General features: G+C 36.8%; 1 protein-coding gene across 1 annotated transcript in view; it reads right to left on the reverse strand.

The window, feature by feature from the left end:
• Positions 1–23,134, reverse strand: part of kalrna (kalirin RhoGEF kinase a) — a 282,218-nt gene that overhangs the window by 257,172 nt on the left and 1,912 nt on the right. Inside the window, exons 2-3 of the mRNA XM_062061506.1 lie at positions 21,662–21,780; positions 14,828–14,934 (exon numbers count right to left, since the gene is read on the reverse strand). Coding sequence (XP_061917490.1) covers positions 14,828–14,897 — 70 coding nt within the window. The 5' untranslated portion in view covers positions 14,898–14,934; positions 21,662–21,780. The remainder of the gene's footprint in view (positions 1–14,827; positions 14,935–21,661; positions 21,781–23,134) is intronic.

The following is a 23,134-nucleotide window of genomic DNA, read 5'->3' on the forward strand; positions in this document are numbered from 1 at the left end:
CACGTAAGTGGCAAGGCTGAAAACCAACATTGAATGCCCGTGACCTTCGATCCCTCAGGCGGTACTGCATCAAAAAGCGACATCAGTGTGTAAAGGATATCACCACATGGCCTCAGGAACACTTCAGAAAACCACTGTCGGTAACTACAGTTGGTCGTTACATCTGTAAGTGCAAGTTAAAACTCTCCTATGCAAAGCCAAAGCCAATTATCAACAACACCCAGAAACGCCGCCGGCTTCGCTGGGCCCGAGCTCATCTAAGATGGACTGATGAAAATTGGAAAAGTGTTCTGTGGTTTGACGAGTCCACATATTTTAAATTGTTTTTGGAAACTGTGGACGTCGTGTCCTCTGGACCAAAGAGGAAAAGAACCATCCGGATTGTTATAGGCGCAAAGTTGAAAAGCCAGCATGTGTGATGGTATGGGGGTGTATTAGTGCCCAAGACATGGGTAACTTACACATCTGTGAAGGCACCATTAATGCTGAAAGGTACATACAGGTTTTGGAGCAACATATGTTGTTATCCAAACAACGTTATCATGGACGCCCCTGCTTATTTCAGCAAGACAATGCCAAACCATGTGTTACAACAGCATGGCTTCATAGTAAAAGAGTGTGAGTACTAGACTGGCCTGCATGTAGTCCAGACCTGTCTCCCATTGAACATGTGTGGCGCATTATGAAGCCTAAAATACCACAACGGAGACCCCCGGACTGTTGAACAACTTAAGCTGTACATCAAGCAAGATTGGGAAATAATTCCACCTGAGAAGATTAAAAAATGTGTCTCCTCAGTTCCCAAATGTTTACTGAGGGTTGTTAAAAGGAAAGGCCATGTAACACAGTGGTGAACATGCCCCTGTGACAACTTTTTTGCAATGTGTTGCTGCCATTAAATTCTAAGTTAATGATTATTTGCAAAAAAAAATGAAGTTTCTCAGTTGGAACATTAAATATCTTGTCTTTGCAGTCTATTCAATTGAATATAAGTTGAAAAGGATTTGCAAATCATTGTATTCTGTTTTTATTTACCATTTACACAACATGCCAACTTCACTTTTTTGGGGTTTTGCACATATATATACATGTATTTGTGTGTGTGTGTACGTGTGTGTGTGTGCATGTATGGTAATGCGACAAACACACAGACACACACACACACACACACCTGCTCCCAACAGTTAATAACATCAAGCTCTATTAGCTAGCAGCGCTAACTAGCAAGTCAAACACACACAGCAGATTTCTTTGTGATGGATTACACTGAAAAAACACACACACACACGCACGCACGCACACACGCACACACACACACACGCACGCACACACCATATGGCTGCATGAGTGCGGAGAGAAGGAAGCTTTTAGGCGAGGAGACAAAAGGGATGAAGATGAAGAAGAGGAAATCCTTTTTGTATTTATTTAACACTCACTGGTCCCCCTGGTGGGTAATAAGAGATCATCCACATCAGAAGCACTTCTCTCTGCTCATCACACACACACACACACACACACACACACACACACACACACACACACACACACACACGTGTGTGTGTGCGTGTGTGTGTGTGCATGGGAGACAAAGAAATGGAGGGGTTCCCCGCTTCTCTCCTCAGCACCACGGCATTGTTTGTGACACACACACACACACACACACACACACACACACACACACACACACACACACACACACACACACACACACAGTGGTATGATAAAAAGCAGGGCGGCGGCCCGCCTGCAGCTGATCACGTGACAGGAAGTGATTGGGTCAATCCAAAAGAAAAAGGTAGGAAATAAAAAAACAAAGAGGAAGAATAACAATAATATAACTTATTATTATGGCGTGTTTTTTGTGTTTTTACGATTTATGATAAAGTTTTTTCAATCACACACACAACAAAAACACGACTGCAGGATTTGAGAGACGGTCTGTTCCAGCGTCAAGCTGTGGCCATCAAAGAGCCTTTCATGTCTGAAAAACATTTAAAAATATCCTCCGTAGACAACAAAAATAATAAAACAGGTGTTGGAAATGATTCATTTTGATTCATTTTATAAAATGTACTTTCTTATTAGGGCTGGGCAATTAACCTGATATCAATATATATCACGATAGACACGTAATCATATCAATACAAGATGTGTTCGATAAAACTTTTTTTTTTAAATCTTGGTCGGAAGAAACCGGAGGTTGCAAAGCAAGGCACTCGCTCTCTGGTCACCGAGCAACACAGGAAGTGATCACTGAGAGTGACACGCTGACAGCCAATCAACTATCACGTTTGGTTGTCTGGGGGTTGATTCTTTGCATGGAGGGAGAAGAGAAAGTCAACATGAAGAAATTGTGGATAAAAGAGGACAGTAGGGCACTTTTGTGGATTTTTTAAAAAGGAACCATAGTCACAGCACTTTAGCCGTGCTTACCCTTTAGAGCACAACTGTAACTTCCTGGCACTAAACCTGCAGAAAGTTGTTCTTCTCAGGTTTCTCTATGTTTACATTTTCACACTTTATTAAGCATTTCTTACATATTCTTTCATTTGAAGAGCTTATTGCTAAGTGTTCAATGTGATTTGTATATTTTGTTGACATTGTTTGAGTTTTTTCCACACTTGTGTTGACATTTCCTTTCTGCCTTGATAGCTGGCAACACTGATCCCTCTTGCTCATCTTCTTATTCTCTGCCAGACCAGGACCAGGTGTGATATAATACTACTAATAATAATAGTAATAATGACAGGACCAATAACTATAATAATAATAATAATAATTACAATACTACAAAAATGATATTAACAATAAATATAATAAAAATAATTATATAATAATATTATTATTATCATTGTCCATCCATCCATCCATTTTCTACCGCTTGTCCCTTTTGGGGTGGCAGGGGGTACTGGAGCCTATCTCTGCTGCATTCGGGCGGAAGGCGGGGTACACCCTGGACAAGTCGCCACCTCATCACAGGGCCAACACAGATAGACAGACAACATTCACACACTAGGGCCAATTTAGAGCTGCCAATCAACCTATCCCCAGGTGCATGTCTTTGGAGGTGGGAGGAAGCCGGAGTACCCGGAGGGAACCCACGCAGTCACGGGGAGAACAGGCAAACTCCACACAGAAAGATCCCGAGCGCAGAATCGAACCCAGGACTACTCAGGACCTTCGTATTGTGAGGCACATGCACTAACCCTCGTTCCACCGTGCTGCCCTATTATCATTGTTTATATTGTTATTTTACTATTAGTATTATTACTATTATTATCAATTCTACTAATATTATTATTATCATTATTACTATTATCAATATTACTATTATTATTATTGATGTTATAATTATTATTACTATCAAAGTTTACTTATGTACCCCTTAATCACAAATGTCTGTAATCATTAACAACAACAATAATATAATAATAATAATAATAGCAACAATAATAATAATTATAATAATATCAATAATAATAATAACAGCAATAAAAATAGCAGTAATAATAATAAGAATAGCAATAATAACAACAATAGTGAAGTGAAGTGAATTACATTTATATAGCGCTTTTTCTCAAGTGACTCAAAGCGCTTTACATAGTGAAACCCAATATCTAAGTTACATTCAAACCAGTGTGGGTGGCACTGGGAGCAGGTGGGTAAAGTGTCTTGCCCAAGGACACAACGGCAGTGACTAGGATGGCGGAAGCGGGGATCGAACCTGTAACCCTCAAGTTGCTGGCACGGCCGCTCTACCAACCGAGCTATACCGCGGTGCTCTGTGATCAGAGCACCGCTAAAAGTAGTTCCTCGGGGTTAGCGCCTAAAAAAAACAATACCGCTAATACTTGTTAATATTCAGGTCACGACATGTAATAATAATAACAATAATAATAATTGTAAAAAAATATTAATTATTAATAAGAACCTATATTAATAGCAATAATATTTGTAATAATCATAAAAACAATAGTAATAACAATAATAATAATAGCAGCAATAATAATAATGATAGTGATAATAATAATAATAACAACAATATTAGCAGTGATAATACCAATAGTAATAATAATAATAAAAGTAATAATAATCATAACAATAATAATAATAATAATAGCAGCAATAACAATAATGATAGTAATAATAATAATAATAATAACAATAATATTAGCAGTAATAATACCAATAGTAATAATAATAATACAAGTAATAATAATCATAATAATAGTAATAATAACAATAATAATAATAATAATAGCAGCAATAACAATAATGATAGTAATAATAATAATAATAATAACAATAATATTAGCAGTGATAATACCAATAGTAATAATAATAATAAAAGTAATAATAATCATAATAATAGTAATAATAACAATAATAATAATAATAATAATAGTAATAATATAATAATAATAATAATAATAATAACAATAATAGAATATGTTTAGTAGTAAGAGACCTTATGTGTTTGTGGCGGTGTGAAACACTGAACTTGATTGAAATGACGTCACAGGTTGGGGAGATTAGCTGGGGACGGCGTGGCGAAGTTGGTAGAGTGGCCGTGCCAGCAATCGGAGGGTTGCTGGTTACTGGGGTTCAATCCCCACCTTCTACCATCCTAGTCATGTCCGTTGTGTCCTTGGGCAAGACACTTCACCCTTGCTCCTGATGGCTGTTGGATAGCGCCTTGCATGGCAGCTCCCTCCATCAGTGTGTGTGTGAATGGATGAATGTGGAAATACTGTCAAAGCGCTTTGAGTACCTTGAAGGTAGAAAAGCGCTATACAAGGATAACCCATTTATCATTTATTTATTTATTTATATGACCCAGCCCCCCCACCCCTCTATCCCCCACCACCACACACACACACACCCGCCCCTAAATAAATTGCATCATTACACCCCCTCCCCCCGTCTGCTTCACATGCAGGAAATCAACGTTCTTTATGTGTTTCAATCAACGGATTACTGCTCACTCAGCCCTCTAATGTCTCTTTTCATCTTATACCAACACACACACACACACACACACGCACACACACACACACACACACACACACACACACACACACACACACACACACACACACACACACACACACACACACACACACACACACACACACACACACACACACACAGAAGCACTTCCTGTGGCAGGTCAATGTCACTGGAAGTGTCGGGCTAAAACAAACACTCATGAGGAGGGCAAGACCATGTTTGGTTTCAGGGTCTTTAAATGCCAGGACAATACACTATTGTCTCTTACACACACTCACACACACACGCACACACACACACACACACATTTGCACATACATACACTTGTATACACACAGTTGCATAAACACACACATTAGCACATACACACATTTGCACATACACGCACACACATTTGCATAGCCCTACAGACATTTGAATACACACACACATTTGCATACACACACATTTGATACCCTTGCATTTGCATACACACATTTTGCATACACACACTCATTTGCATACACGCACATTTGCATACACACACCCACTACAACGTAAACATTTTGTGAACTGTCGAGAGTGATCCATAGCGCTCATTTCTGTTATCATCACACTTCAACATCTCTAACACGCAAACGCTGCCCCTTTGCCAGGTCAGCATTGCAAATGAAAATATGTTTTAATTGTCTCACCCTGGATACATGCATGTGAAATAAATACATAAACACATGTCAACTAGGTAGTGCATGTTTATAAACTACATTACCCAGAAGGCTTAGCGCCGTAGACAGGGACAGGAAGTGGACAATTGTGAGCTTGACCAATAAAGAGTCGATATATTGTTGCACAAGAAACAAACACACGTTTTGATCCGACAGTACAGTCAGCGCTCTGTGATCAGAGCACCGCTAAAAGTAGTTCCTCGGGGTTAGCGCCTAAAAAAAAACAATACCGCTAATACTTGTTAATATTCAGGTCACGACATGTAAATGGGGTGTTGTTGGCGCTTTTTGGATGGTTTTTTTGAAGGCGGATTAGTACTCCCATTGTTAGCCACCTCTTACTTGCCGTATTTTACGAGTTAGAATGCATACACAAAAAAAATCATACGCATTCTTGTCTAACATACGCAGTGTGTATACTTGTGAGCGATACCATGTGCGATACAAACAGTCCTGCAGCATGTGTGATATCATGTGCGATACAAGCAGCCCTGCAGTGTGTTTACTTGTGTGCGATATCCTGTGCGATACAAACAGTCCTGCAGCGTGTTTAATTGTGTGCGATATCATGTGCGATACAAACAGTCCTGCAACGTGTTTAATTGTGTGCGATATCATGTGCGATACAAGCAGTCCTGCAGTGTGTTTACTTGTGTGCAATATAATGTGCGATACAAACAGTCCTGCAGCGTGTTTAATTGTGTGCGATATCATGTGCGATACAAACAGTCCTGCAACGTGTTTAATTGTGTGCGATATCATGTGCGATACAAGCAGTCCTGCAGCGTGTTTAATTGTGTGCGATATCATGTGCGATACAAACAGTCCTGCAACGTGTTTACTTGTGTGCGATATCATGTGCGATACAAACAGTCCTGCAGTGTGTTTAATTGTGTGCGATATCATGTGCGATACAAACAGTCCTGCAATGTGTTTACTTGTGTGCGATATCATGTGCGATACAAACAGTCCTGCAGCGTGTTTAATTGTGTGCGATATCATGTGCGATACAAACAGTCCTGCAACGTGTTTAATTGTGTGCGATATCATGTGCGATACAAGCAGTCCTGCAGTGTGTTTACTTGTGTGCGATATCATGTGCGATACAAACAGTCCTGCAGCGTGTTTAATTGTGTGCGATATCATGTGCGATACAAACAGTCCTGCAACGTGTTTAATTGTGTGCGATATCATGTGCGATACAAACAGTCCTGCAGCGTGTTTAATTGTGTGCGATATCATGTGCGATACAAACAGTCCTGCAACGTGTTTAATTGTGTGCGATATCATGTGCGATACAAGCAGTCCTGCAGTGTGTTTACTTGTGGAAGCTGGACAGCCAGTTAACATGTAAATGTCCTCCAAAAACACACAATAAATCTCCTATTTTACTAAAGTAATTTACAAAAGGTAAACATGCTAGGCTATAGGCTATTAGAAGCTTGCAGCTACACAACAGCTAAGCACACAATAGCACACAAGCTATACACATAATCATTGAACAATATTGCACATTTGTCAATACAAAGAAGTATCAAATAATTATAGTTACATATTACGTACACATACAAAGTCTAAAAGGGAGACGCATATTAGGAAGTATCCAGTAACAAATGTGTTCGCATCATTCAACTTACTGTCTCATGACTTGACTTCAGGAATTTTGGTGGCCACTAGGTGTCACCCAAAAAACATTTACCACTCCACTTCAACTTAAAGGCAACATAAGTCCATTTCAATCAGTTATTAATAAATGGGTTCTCGGTTTGACTCATTTCACTTGATCAAACCTTTTTTCGTTTAACATTCCACAGTGCAAAATAAAATACAAATATGTATGATTCCTGATGATATTGTAACGAATCAATATTGGCATTGAACACGATTTAAAGGCTGATAACGATAAAGTTAGAAAATGATATGTGCGTTCAACTTTCGCTTTGCTGTGATGCGTTCAAGGACTGCAAAACAGAGTGGGACATCTAAACTAGGGGTACGTACTTTCATAAGCTCGGATCGAATTATGTCGGTACGACCTGGTGTCGATTCACAAAAATCAAAAGGTGCCATATTTCGATACCTTTGTTGCACGGGACGTCACATCCAGTTGCAAACCAAACAATCACTCCAGCAGCACTGAGAGCGTACCCAGCCAAACTACCTGTTACTAATGCTGCCATTTTCAGCACCAACAAAGCAAGGATGCTTGGTAGAAAACACTCGGACGTAAAGTGAGTCTCCACTCTTCCAAAGTGCGCGAGCTCGATGCTAATTTACATTGGATTTGCCATTGACATGCTACTGATTACCATTGGCGATTTTACATGGCGTTTTCAACACCTCCAAATTTGGTATGGAAAACTACAACTAAGACGAGTGTTACAATCAAACAGCTGCTGTGCAATAAGTACAACACTTACAGTACAAACACTTTGTAGGGCGCAACATTACACATTCAGCCTCATTAAAAAAAGTTGGAAAACATACCATCTACACCAGCGTTTTTCAACCTTTCGTTGTCGCAATTGTTGGAAACAAATTCAAACCATAACCAAACATGCATCACTATAGCTCTTGTCTCAAAGTAGGTCACGACCTGTCACATCACGCCCTGACTTATTTTGACTTTGTTTCTGTTTTCCTGTGTGTCGTGTTTTAGTTCTTGTCTTGCGCTCCTACTTTGGTGTTGATTGTCATGTACGGATGTACTTTGTGGACGCCGTCTGCTCCACACGCTGTAGGTCTTTGCTGTCCTCCAGCATTATGCTTTTGTTTACTTTGCAGCCAGTTCAATTTTAGCTTCGTTTAGCATAGCCATCCCTAAGCTTCAATGCCTTTTCTTAGCGGCACTTGCCTTTTGTTTATTTTTGGTTTACGGATTAGATACCTTTTTACCTGCGTCCTGCCTCCCGCATATTGTGATCAGGACAAACCATGTTCCCTACATCTACAAATCAATTAGCTACCTGCTGCCACCTACTGGTATGCCGAGCTCTAGACAGCACAGACACTCAACAACGGTATCTCACGATTGTACATAACAAATAAAATGTTAACAATAATTAACAGTTAGCATTAATAAACACACACAAAAGTACCGAAAATTGGTGCCGTTGAGTATGGGTATCACACCACCTTAGCTCACCCTTTAGAGCACAGCTGTAACTTCCTGGCACTCAACCTGCAGGAAATACTTCTCTCTGTTTACGTTGTACTCTGTGTAGTGGGAATCGGTACCGTATCGGTTCAAATGTGAACGGTACACGTCCCTGATATCAGCGGCTGTTCTTGGTATCTGTATTGTTACTACTGGCGTGATCAAAACAAAAAGTACTTGAATAAAAATGGACAGTTCAAAAAGGTGTGCACCACGTGCGCTGATATTATGCAAATGAGGCTGAATAAGCACGTGAGGACTGGGATGAAGGAGATGATTGCACGTTGATGGCGATCACGTTTCCACAAATAGCAGCTTCAAGTGTGCACGTGCAGCTGCCCCCTCAGTTTGTGTCCCATAGCGCCAACAACTTTGAAGACGCTGAACTCCTCTCATGTTTGGCATCCTCCTCTGTGGGCCTGCCGGCGTTTGAACCTGCGGGTGTTGGATTTCGCTCGCCGCTCGGCTAGTAATGTCTGTCAATCTTCTCTGACGATTATTGTCGAGACGATATGACGTCATCGCGCCGCTTGAAACCCTTTTGAATTATATCGCCTACGTGGAGTTTCTGCTGATCAATACGCCGCAGATCAATACTTGTGTTACATAAGTGGCTATTGACTGCTTGGACTGGTGACATGTCCTCTGCAGTGGACATTTGCCTTTGTGCACGACGGAGGCTTTTATTGTGAAAATGGAAGTCCACAGCAGGGGGAAATGTAAACAATAATATAATGTAAACATGAATATAATGTAAACATAAATATGATGTAAACATAAGTGTGTAAACATACATATAATGTAAACATAAATATAATGTAAACATACATATAATGTAAACATAAGTATGTAAACATAAATATAATGCAAACATAAGTATGTAAACATAAATATAATGTAAACTTAAGTATAATGTAAACAAATATAATGTACACATTGTTATAATGTAAACATAAATATAATGTAAACATTAATATAATGTAAACATAAGTATGTAAACATAATGTAAACATTAATGTAATGTAAACATAAGAATGTAAATATAATGTAAACATTAATATAATGTAAACATAGGTATAATGTAGACAAAAGTATAATGTAAACATAAATATAATGTAAATATTAATACAAACATAAATATAATGTAAACATAAATATAATGTAAACATAAGTATGTAAACATACATATAATGTAAACACAAGTATGTAAACATAAGTATAATGTAAACATAAATATAATGTAAACATAAATATGATGTAAACATACATATAATGTAAACATAAGTATAATGTAAACATAAATATAATGTAAACATACATATGATGTAAACATACATATGTAAACATAAATATAATGTTAACATATGTATGTAAACACATATAATGTGAACATAAGTATGTAAACATAAACATAATGCAAACATAAGTATGTAAACATAAATATAATGTAAACATAAGTATGTAAACATAAATATAATGTAAACTTAAGTATAATGTAAACATAAATATAATGTACACATTGTTATAATGTAAACATTAATATAATGTAAACATAATGTAAACATTAATGTAATTTAAACATAAGTATTTAAATATAATGTAAACATTAATATAATGTAAACATAAGTATGTAAACATAAATATAATGTAAATATTAATATAAACAATATAATGTATACATAAATATAATGTTAACATTACTATAATGTAAAAATAAATATGTTACCATTAATATAATGTAAACATAAGTATAATGTAAATATACATAACATTGTAAATATTAATATAAACATGAATATAATGTTAACATTAATATAATGTAAACATAAGTATGTAAACATAAGTATGTAAACATAATGTAAACATTAATGTAATGTAAACATAAGTATGTAAATATAATGTAAACATTAATATAATGTAAACATAGGTACAATGTAAACAAAAGTATAATGTAAACATAAATATAATGTAAATATTAATATAAACATAAATATAATGTAAACATAAATATAATGTAAACATAAGTATGTAAACATACATATAATGTAAACATAAGTATGTAAACATAAGTATAATGTAAACATAAATATAATGTAAATATTAATGTAAACATAAATATAATGTAAACATAAATATGATGTAAACATAAGTATGTAAACATACATATAATGTAAACATAAGTATGTAAACATAAGTATAATGTAAACATAAATATAATGTAAACATAAATATGATGTAAACATAAGTATGTAAACATACATATAATGTAAACATAAGTATAATGTAAGCATAAATATAATGTAAACATACATATGATGTAAACATACATATGTAAACATAAATATAATGTAAACATAAGTATGTAAACACAAAAATAATGTGAACATAAGTATGTAAACATAACCATAATGCAAACATAAGTATGTAAACATAAATAAAACTTAAGTATAATATAAACATAAATATAATGTACACATTGTTATAATGTAAACATTAATATAATGTAAACATAATGTAAACATTAATGTAATTTAAACATAAGTATGTAAATATAATGTAAACATTAATATAATGTAAACATAAATATAATGTAAATATGAATATAAACAATATAATGTATACATAAATATAATGTTAACATTACTATAATGTAAACATAAATATGTTACCATTAATATAATGTAAACATAAGTATAATGTAAATATACATAATATTGTAAATATTAATATAAACATAAATATAATGTTAACATTAATATAATGTAAACATAACTATGATGTAAACATAAATATGATGTAAACATAAATATAATGTTAACATACTTTTATGGACACTGTTGAAGAGACAAACGGTTAACAAAAACCGCCCGCTTCTTTTTGTTTCTTAAGCCGCCTGCGATTGCTTCTGGATGGGGGCGGGGCCTATTCAGAAGAGCGATACGTGATGTCTACAAAAGATGCTAGATTTGTCCGTCGTGGCATTTCCGATTGGAGAAGAGCAAATACTCGCTAAATGTGACAACAAAGTCTTAAGCTGGCAACACCGACCCCTCCTGCTGTGTCTTCTTATTCTCTGGCAGACCAGGTGTGTACGAGCAAGCAGAGGGGGACAGTGCCAAGCTGGGATCTACAGACAGTCCCATTATAATGTGTTTAATCCATCCAACTGTGGCCGGCTGCAAACAAAGCAGCTGCGCTAATTTGGTCGTGTGTCTACACTGCAGCAACAATAAAGTTTTCATCAACAAAGAACGTTTTCATCAACAATTAAGTTTTCATCAACAATTAAGTTTTCATCAACAATTAAGTTTTCATCAACAATTAAGTTTTCATCAACAATTAAGTTTTCATCAACAATAAAGTTTAGTTTGGAGCTAAAATGGAAACGCTCTTCAGTGGTCGGATGTAAATAAATCTTCATCCTTTCGCACGGCCGGGCTTTTAACTTGATCACATCACATCACGTTGCCATGGCAACTTGGCCCCGTGCCTCACATGAATTCATGGCATCACCTGCACCTCGTTTAGGACCTTCTTCCTTCAGCAAACATATCATCGCTTTAGAGTAGCCAGTGTGCAGCTTGCCCAGCTGCTGCCTTGTGACAACACATGACAGCTGATGTCAGCGCGCACGAGTGCTGCCGACACTGTGGAGCAGTGGTTCACTGACACAACGTGGAGTTGGACATTTTCAAACGTGATTCATATTTTTAACATGAAGGAAGGAAGGATGGATGGATGGAGGGGAAGGAGGCAAGGAAGGAAGGAAAGACTTGAAGATGAAAGGAAGGCAAGGAAGGAAGGAAGGAAGGAAGCAAGGAAGGAAGCAAGGGAGGGTTGAACGGAGAAAGGACAGACCTAAAGAAATAAATAAAGGAAGGACGCAAGGAAGGGATGAAGAAAGGAAGGAAAGAAGGAGGGAATAAAAGAAAAGAGGACGTAAGGAAAGAAGAACAAAAGAAGGACAGAAGAAAGGAAGGAACTCATTAGGAAGTAAGGAAGGAAAGACTGAAGGACGAACTGAAGGAAGGAAGGAAGGGATGAAGGAGGACTGAAAGAAGGAAGGAAGGATGGACGGAAGGAAGGGAGGAAGCAAGGAAGGAGGAAGGGCTGAATGAAGGAAGAACTGAAAGGAGGAAGAAATGAAGCAGGAAGGAAGAAAGTAAAGAAGGAAGTAAGGAGAGTAAGCAGGAAGAAAAGAAACAAGGAAGTAAGGAAGGTAAGAAGAAAGTAAAGAAGGTAACTAAGGAGGGTAAGAAGTGAGGAAGGTAAGAATGAAGTAAGGCAGTAAGGAAGGTAAGAAGGCAGTAAGGAAGGCAAGAAGGAAGTGAGGAAGGTAAGAAGGAAGTGAAGAAGGTAAGAAGGAAGTAAGGAAGGTAGGAAGGATATACAGGAGGTAAGAAGGAAGTAAGGAATGTAAGAGGGAAGTGAGAAAGGTAAGAAGAAAGTAAAGAAGGTAAGAAGGAAGTAAGGACGGTAAGTGGGAAGTAAGGAAGGTAAGTGGGAAGTGAGGAAGGTAAGAGGGAAATGAGGAAGGTAAGAAGAAAGTAAGGAAGGTAAGTGGGAAATAAGGAAGTGGGAAGTAAGGAAGGTAGGAGGGAAGTGAGGAAGGTAAGTGGGAAGTAAGGAAGGTAAGTGGGAAGCGAGGAAGATAAGTGGGAAGTAAGGAAGGTAAGAGGGAAGTGAGGAGGGTAAGTGGGAAGTAAGGAAGGTAAGAGGGAAGTAAGGAAGGTAAGTTGGAAGTGAGAAAGATAAGTGGGAATTAAGGAAGGTAAGTAAGGAAGGTAAGAGGGAAGTGAGGAAGGTAAGTGGGAAGTAAGGAAGGTAAGTGGGAAGTGAGGAAGATAAGTGGGAAGTAAGGAAGGTAAGTGGGAAGTGAGGAAGATAAGTGGGAAGTAAGGAAGGTAGGAGGGAAGTGAGGAAGGTAAGAAGAAAGTAAAGAAGGAAGTAAGGAAGGTAAGTGGGAAGTAAGGAAGATAAGTGGGAAGTAAGGAAGGTAGGAGGGAAGTGAGAAAGGTAATAAGAAAGTAAAGAAGGTAAGTGGGAAGTGAGAAAGATAAGTGAGAAGTAAGGAAGGTAAGAGGGAAGTGAGGAAGGTAAGAGGGAAGTGAGGAAGGTAAGTGGGAAGTAAGGAAGGTAAGTGGGAAGTGAGGAAGATAAGTGGGAAGTAAGGAAGGTAGGAGGGAAGTGAGGAAGGTAATAAGAAAGTAAAGAAGGTAAGTGGGAAGTAAGGAAGGTAAGTGGGAAGTGGGGAAGATAAGTGGGAAGTAAGGAAGGTAAGAAGGAAGTAAGGAAGGTAAGAAGGAAGTAACATGTAGTATTTCATCAGTGATGTCATCAAAAATATTTCATTAAAAAAAAGTTGAGATGCATTTCCTGTCCAAGAGAAGTCATCATCATCATCATCATCATCATCATCCTCCAAATAATCAACATGAATATTTAAAATAATCATGAATATTCATACTTTAAACGACTCGCTGTGTACACTGCCACACAAGTTGTACACTGACTACTCTAAAGTGTTGGCATCGATGATCCTATTCAAATCTGCCATCAAAGTCCTCCGTATCCTCCCTGCACGTCGCGCTCCTGCAGACGCGAGCAGTCGATGGCCGAGCGGACGATTGACGGCAGACAGCAGCGCTGACGTGCACGCTCACTTTGTGTCTGCGGCGTGCAGACACCCGCGCGCACGCGCCGCCCGCAGGCCCGTGTTCGGCTGGGACGTCGTCGCGATGACGTCACTGATGAGATAACGTCATCGACGGCACGTTCGGAAACATCGCTACCGTCCCCTTTGTGCACGCGCGCACCCGCCGACAAAACACGCGCACGCGCCCGGAGAAAGGGAGGCGGACACCGCCGGGCTGATGTGCACACCGCAGCCCGGGGACGAGCGGCCGTCCTCCGCCAAAGCCCCGCCAAGCCCCGCCGGCCCCTGCGCTCCTCCTACCTGCTTTGTAGAAGACATCCGTGTCGGGGTCGCTGCTGGGCGCCTCCTCGGCCGCTTCTGCGGGGTTCATGCCGGATCAGGCTCGGACGCGACAATCCCGCCGAGGGCTCGGAAAGACAAAGGGAGACAGGCGGGTAAAGACCCCTGCTTCAGCTGGCCCCCATCCCGCTCCCCGTTCCCCGTTCCGTCGCCTCGCCCGTGCTCGGAGCCTGAAGGCTGGCGGTGTTGCTCTCTATTGTTCCCCCGCCAACCCTCCAACACCGACTCCCTCCTTCCCTCCCCCCGCAGCCCCCCTCCCCTCCAGCCTCCTCCCTCCTTGCCCCCCCCCCCCTCCTCCTCCTCCTCCTCCATCCCATAACCTTTACTAGCATCATGTCGGACAAAGATATTCTTCGTCTTCTTGTGGGTGAAACTTCCCCAGCAGCAAAAAGAGGCGCCATAAACATGCCGAGGAGGCTGAGAGTCCGAGTCCAAAACTGTTTTTTCTAAAACATGGTAACACTGAGAGACGAATACTCCCACGGAAACATTGCGTCTTCTCATTTGAACGATGCAGAGAGTTAGTCCATTTTGTTACATTTCTTAATGGGGAGAGACAATCATCCCCACGGCCACGTCACAAATTCAATGCTACGTCAAAAACATTGCTACTGTGCTAATGCTGAGAATAATTCACGTCAATCGTTACGGAATATCTGAAAATGTTAATGCTAGGACTCAATTGTACATACGTCAGGAAATTTTTATTGGTTAATGCTAAGAGTCAATCGTACATACGTCGAGAAATTTTTATCGTGTTAATGCTAAGAGTCAATCGTACATACGTCGAGAAATTTTTATCGTGTTAATGCTAAGAGTTAATCGTACATACGTCAAGACATTTTTTATCGTGTTAATGCTGACAATCAATCGTACATATGTCAATACATTTTTATCGTGTTAATGCTAAGAGTCAATCGTACATACGTCAAGACATTTTTTATCGTGTTAATGCTGACAATCAATCGTACATATGTCAATACATTTTTATCGTGTTAATGCTAAGAGTCAATCGTACATACGTCAAGACATTTTTATCGTGTTAATGCTAAGAGTCAACCGTGCATACGTAGAGAAATTTTTATCGTGTTAATGCTAAGAGTCAATCGTACATACGTCAATACATTTTTATCGTGTTAATGCTAAGAGTCAACCGTGCATACGTAGAGACATTTTTTATCTTGTTAATGCTAAGAGTCAATCGTACATACGTAGAGAATTTTTTATCGTGTTAATGCTAAGAGTCAATCGTACATACGTCAATACATTTTTATTGTGTTAATGCTAAGAGTCAATCGTACATACGTCGAGACATTTTTATCGTGTTAATGCTAAGAGTCAATCGTACATACATCAAGACATTTTTATCGTGTTAATGCTAAGAGTCAATCGTACATACGTCGAGAAATTTTTATCGTGTTAATGCTAAGAGTTAATCGTACATACGTCAAGACATTTTTATCGTGTTAATGCTAAGAGTCCATCGTACATACGTCGAGAAATTTTTATCGTGTTAATGCTAAGAGTCAATCGTACATACGTAGAGACATTTTTTATCTTGTTAATGCTAAGAGTCAATCGTACATACGTCAATACATTTTTATCGTGTTAATGCTAAGGGTCAATCGTACATACAGTACGTCAAGACATTTTTTATTGTGTTAATGCTAAGAGTCAATCGTACATACGTCAAGACATTTTTTATCGTGTTAATGCTAAGACTCAATCGTATATATATGCCAATACATTTTTATCGTGTTAATGCTGACAATCAATTGTACATACGTCAATACATTTTTATCGTGTTAATGCTAAGAGTCAATCGTACATACGTCGAGACATTTTTATCGTGTTAATGCTAAGAGTCAATCGTACATACATCGAGACATTTTTATCGTGTTAATGCTAAGAGTCAATCGTACATACGTCGAGACATTTTTATCGTGTTAATGCTAAGAGTCAATCGTACATATGTCGAGACATTTTTATCGTGTTAATGCTAAGAGTCAATCGTACATACGTCGAGACATTTTTATCGTGTTAATGCTAAGAGTCAATCGTACATACGTCAATACATTTTTATCGCGTTAATGCTAAGAGTCAATCGTACATACGTAGAGACATTTTTTATCTTGTTAATGCTAAGAGTCAATCGTACATACGTAGAGAATTTTTTATCGTGTTAATGCTAAGAGTCAATTGTACATACGTCAATACATTTTTATCGTGTTAATGCTAAGAGTCAATCGTACATACGTCGAGACATTTTTATCGTGTTAATGCTAAGAGTCAATCGTACATACATCGAGACATTTTTATCGTGTTAATGCTAAGAGTCAATCGTACATACGTCGAGACATTTTTATCGTGTTAATGCTAAGAGTCAATCGTACATACGTCGAGACATTTTTATCGTGTTAATGCTAAGAGTCAATCGTACATACGTCGAGACATTTTTTATCGTGTTAATGCTAAGAGTCAATCGTACATACGTCAATACATTTTTATCGTGTTAATGCTAAGGGTCAATCGTACATACAGTACGTCAAGACATTTTTATTGTGTTAATGCTAAGAGTCAATCGTACATACGTCAAGACATTTTTTATCGTGTTAATGCTAAGACTCAATCGTATATATATGCCAATACATTTTTATCGTGTTAATGCTGACAATCAATCGTACATACGTCAATACATTTTTATCGCGTTAATGCTAAGAGTCAATCGTACATACGTAGAGACATTTTTTATCTTGTTAATGCTAAGAGTCAATCGTACATACGTAGAGAATTTTTTATCGTGTTAATGCTAAGAGTCAATCGTACATACGTCAATACATTTTTATCGTGTTAATGCTAAGGGTCAATCGTACATACAGTACGTCAAGACATTTTTTATTGTGTTAATGCTAAGAGTCAATCGTACATACGTCAAGACATTTTTTATCGTGTTAATGCTAAGACTCAATCGTATATATATGCCAATACATTTTTATCGTGTTAATGCTGACAATCAATTGTACATACGTCAATACATTTTTATCGTGTTAATGCTAAGAGTCAATCGTACATACGTCGAGACATTTTTATCGTGTTAATGCTAAGAGTCAATCGTACATACATCGAGACATTTTTATCGTGTTAATGCTAAGAGTCAATCGTACATACGTCGAGACATTTTTATCGTGTTAATGCTAAGAGTCAATCGTACATACGTCGAGACATTTTTATCGTGTTAATGCTAAGAGTCAATCGTACATACGTCGAGACATTTTTATCGTGTTAATGCTAAGAGTCAATCGTACATACGCCGAGACATTTTTTATCGTGTTAATGCTAAGAGTCAATCGTACATACGTCGAGACATTTTTATCGTGTTAATGCTAAGAGTCAATCGTACATACGTCAATACATTTTTATCGTGTTAATGCTGAGAATAAATTGTACATACGCCAATACATCTTTTATCGTGTTAATGCTGAGAATAAATTGTACATACGCCAATACATTTTTTATCGTGTTAATACTAAGAGTCAATCGTACATATGTCGAGACATTTTTATCACGTTAATGATAAGAGTCAAATCGTACATATGTCGAGACATTTTTATCGTGTTAATGCTAAGAGTCAAATCGTACATAAGTCAAGACATTATTGATCATGTTCATGCTAGGATTTAATCGTACATACAAAAATACATTTTTATCGTGTTAATGCTAATAGTTAATCGTACATACGTCAATACATTTTTATCGTGTTAATGCTGAGAATCAATTGTACATACGTCAATACATTTTTATCGTGTTCATGTTAAAAGTCAATCATACATACATAAAGACATTTTTATCGTCTTAATGCTAAGAGTCAATCGTACATACGTCAATACATTTTTATTGTGTTAATGCTGAGAATCAATTCTACATACATCAAGACATTTTTATCGTGTTAATGCTGAGAGTCAATCATTCATGCGTCGAGACATTTTTATCGTGTTAATGCTACAAGTACATCGTACATACATGAAGAAGTTTTTATCGGGTTAATGCTAAGGGTCAATCGTTCATACGTCGAGACATTTTTTATCGTGTTAATGCTAAGAGTCAATCGTACATACGTCAAAAATGTTCTACTAACCATGTTAATGCTGAGCATCAATTTAACATGCGTCAAATCGTACACACGGCAAAAAAATTTCTTCTGATCGTGAGTCAATCTTGCATATGTCAGAAAAGTCCTTATCGTGGTAATGCTGGGAATCAATTGTCCATATGTCTAAAAAAAAATAAAAAAAATTGTGGTAATGCCGAGAGTCAATCGCACAGGAGTCAAAAAATAAATACATAAATAAATAGATTTGTAATAATTTTTATTCGATCAAGAGTCTTTACCAATAAGAATCGCGGTTCATTCAAAAATCTTTTTTTTCTGGCAGCCTAATACTAACCATTCAATCCGATTCCTGGGGTAAACATTCCATTCAGAATCGATTCTTGATTCAAAACGTTTTTCGAGTCAAAATCAATACTTTTTTTTAAATACATTGGGTTATTTTTTTATTATTTTTAATAGATTTTTAATTTTTTTGAATCGATTAAGAATCGTTACAGATAAGAATCGCAATTAATTCGAAAATGCATTTTTTTGACATTCCTAATACTAACCATTCGATCGGATTTCTGAGGTGACAATTAGATTCAGAATCGATTCTTGATTGAAAATCAATATTTTTAATAACACTGGGCGCCAGTTCTATGATTAACTACATTCCTCCATTAAATAGATAAACAGCTCTGATCAATTTCTATATTACTTAAAAGAAAACTGTTTTTGTTTAATAAAATTCTACCCAAACATTTAATAAAGTGGCTGGACAGGAAAGATTTTTTAGATGAAATGTAGATTTTTTAAAAATTTATTAAGAATCGTTACCAAAAATAATCGCCATTCATTCGAAAATCTATTTTTCTGGGAGCACAGTACTAACAATTCGATCTGATTCATTGGGTAACGTTTCGATTCAGAATTGATTCTTGATTCAAAACATTTCTCGATTCAAAATCGAAATTTTTTTTTTAAAACATTGGGTTAATTTAAAAAAAAAGTTTTAATAAGAATCGTTACAAATAAGAATCCCAATTAATTCGAAAATACATTTTTTGACACCACTAATACTAACCATCTCGGATTACTGAGGTGACAATTCAATTCAGAATTGATTCTGGATTCAAAACGATTCTTTATTCAAAATCAATATTTTTAATAACATTGAGTGCCAGTTCTATGATTAACTACATTCCTCCATGAAATAGATAAACAGCTCTGATCAATTTCTATATTACTTAAAAGAAAACTGCTTTTGTTTAATAAAATTCTACCCAAACATTTAATAAAGTGGCTGGACAGGAAAGATTTTTTAGATCAAATGTAGATTTTTTTTAAATTTATTAAGAATCGTTACCAAAAAGAATCGCAATTCATTCGAAAATCTTTTTTTCTGGAGAGCAGAGTACTAACAATTCGATCCCATTCATTGGGTAACGATTCGATTCAGAATTTATTCTTGATTCAAAACATTTCTCGATTCAAAATCAAAATATTTTTTTAAAAACATTGGGTTAATTTAAAAAAAAAAAAAAGGATTAAGAATCGTTACAAATAAGAATCGCAACTCATTCGAAAATCTATTTTTTGACACCACTAATACTAACCATCTCGGATTCCTGAGATGAGAATTCAATTCAGAATAGATTCTTGATTCAAAACGATTCTCTATTCAAAATCAATATTTTTAATAACATTGGGTGCCAGTTCTATGATTAACTACATTCCTCCATTAAATAGATAAACAGCTCTGATCAACTTATATATTACTTAAAAGAAAACTTCAGTAATGCGGACGCTGTATCGATCCGTTGTGGTGAAGAAGGAGCTGAGACGGAAGGCAAAGCTCGCAATTTACCGGTCGATCTACGTTCCCATCCTCACCTATGGTCATGAGCTTTGGGTTATGACCGAAAGGACAAGATCACGGGTACAAGCGGCCAAAATGAGTTTCCTCCGCCGGGTGGCGGGGCTCTCCCTTAGAGATAGGGTGAGAAGCTCTGCGAGAGGAGCCAGATGAGGTGGTTCGGGCAGCTGGTCAGGATGCCACCCGAACGCCTCCCTAGGGAGGTGTTTAGGGCACGTCCGACCGGTAGGAGGCCACGGGGAAGACCCAGGACACGTTGGGTAGACTATGTCTCCCGCCTGGCCTGGGAACGCCTCGGGATCCCCTGGGAAGAGCTGGACCAAGTGGCTGGGGAGAGGGAAGTCTGGGCTTCCCTGCTTAGGCTGCTGCCCCCGCGACCCGACCTCGGATAAGCGGAAGAAGATGGATGGATGGAAAACTGGTTTAGTTGAATAAAATTCTACCCAAACATTTAATAAAGTGGCTGGACTGGACAGATTTTGGAGAAAAACAATCTTTTTTTTTTTGATCGAATTTAGATTTTTAAAAAACATTTATTAAGAATTGTTAGCAATAAGAACCACGATTCATTTGAAAACCTATTTTTCTGGGAGCATGATACTAACGATGCGATCCGATTCCTGGGGTAACGATTCGATTCTTGATTCAAAATCAATAATTTAAAAAAAAATAACATTGGATTAACTTTTCATTTTTTTTTAAACATTTTTAATCGATTAAGAATCGTTAAAAATAAGAATGTCAATTCATTGGAAAATCTAACAATGCCATGTGAAGCATTTCATTTCTCTTCCTGCTTTGATTGAAAGCCTTTTTTCCACTTAACTTTGTTCAACCTTTCTCTCCTCCTTCACTCTTTTCCTCTCTCCTGGCTCTCCCTCTCCTCAAGCCTCAAGCCTCCACTGGAAGAGCTGCCACATGTGTTCACCTGTGCTCTGCTGCCATCTGCTGGTGGGAAACAAGCATGACAGCCCTCTCATGAGGACCCCACTAGATGCTCAATTTTAATTTTAAATAAATTATAAATATATTATAATATAATATATAATATTATATATTATATTATATATATATATTATATATATATATATATATATATATATATATATATATATATAATAATATATAATATAATATACATATACATATAATATATATGTACATACATACATACATATACATACATATACATATACAATATAATATAATAATATATATAATATATATTATATTATATAAAATATATAATAATATAATATAATATATTATAAAAAAAATAAATACATTTTAACCCGTGCTTTCCTTCTTTCGACCTCAACAACTCACTTTGTTGGAGGATTGACATCCGAGTGTCCAAACTTTTGCCACTTCCTTTTCAAAACCAATACAATACGTCAATGTTTATTTAACCTCAAGGCTCCCCACAAGTGTCAAGGGTTTTAGTCATCAAAATAAGTCCTATACTATTTTTTATTTTATTCCACGCTTAAATCTTTAAATCAACTTGAAATCTATCTGTCAATATAATTGTTTACTATGTTGTGTTCTATGACAAAAACACTAAATATGCAATATTTCCCCCACCCAAAATTGTTTCCAGACTGGAATATTTGATGAGACTTATATAAGTCAATAATTCATAACAATATTGATTTTGATTCATTAGTACTTTCGAGCAGTGAGTTAAAAAACCAAAAAAAACCCCACTACATTTCAAATAAAGTGTTAGAATAAGTCATTCGCTATTTTGTTCAATTTTTTTTTTGAAAGCTAAAATCTGTACATCAACTTCAGATCTATCCGTCAATTATAAATTGTTATAGATTTTTGTTGTTGTTGGTTTTATGCCCTTTGTGTCATAGTAACGTTGTTTTTTATGGCGAACACACAAAATATGCAACATTTTTCCCCCCAAAAGATTTTAAAGTATCTGAAGCCTTAAATAAGTCATTCATTCATAACACAGATTTTTTGAGCAAAAACAATTAAAACAACAAAAATCCCACTGAAATTCTCAGCATTTCAAAAGGCCCCCACTTATAAACGGGGTTTGTATTCTGGTTCCTACATTATATATCAATACAGTCTGCAAGGGATACAGTCCGTAAGCACACATGATTGTGCGTGCTGCTGGTCCACTAATAGTACTAACCTTTAATAGTTAATTTTACTCATTTTCATTAATTAGTAGTTTCTATGTAACTGTTTTTATATTGTTTTACTTTCTTTTTTATTCAAGAGAATGTTTTTAATTTATTTATCTTATTTTATTGTATTTTTTTTTTTTTTTAAAGGACCT

The sequence above is a fragment of the Entelurus aequoreus genome, linkage group LG10 (assembly GCF_033978785.1).
Source record: "Entelurus aequoreus isolate RoL-2023_Sb linkage group LG10, RoL_Eaeq_v1.1, whole genome shotgun sequence".
NCBI classification, from domain to species: Eukaryota; Metazoa; Chordata; class Actinopteri; order Syngnathiformes; family Syngnathidae; genus Entelurus; species Entelurus aequoreus.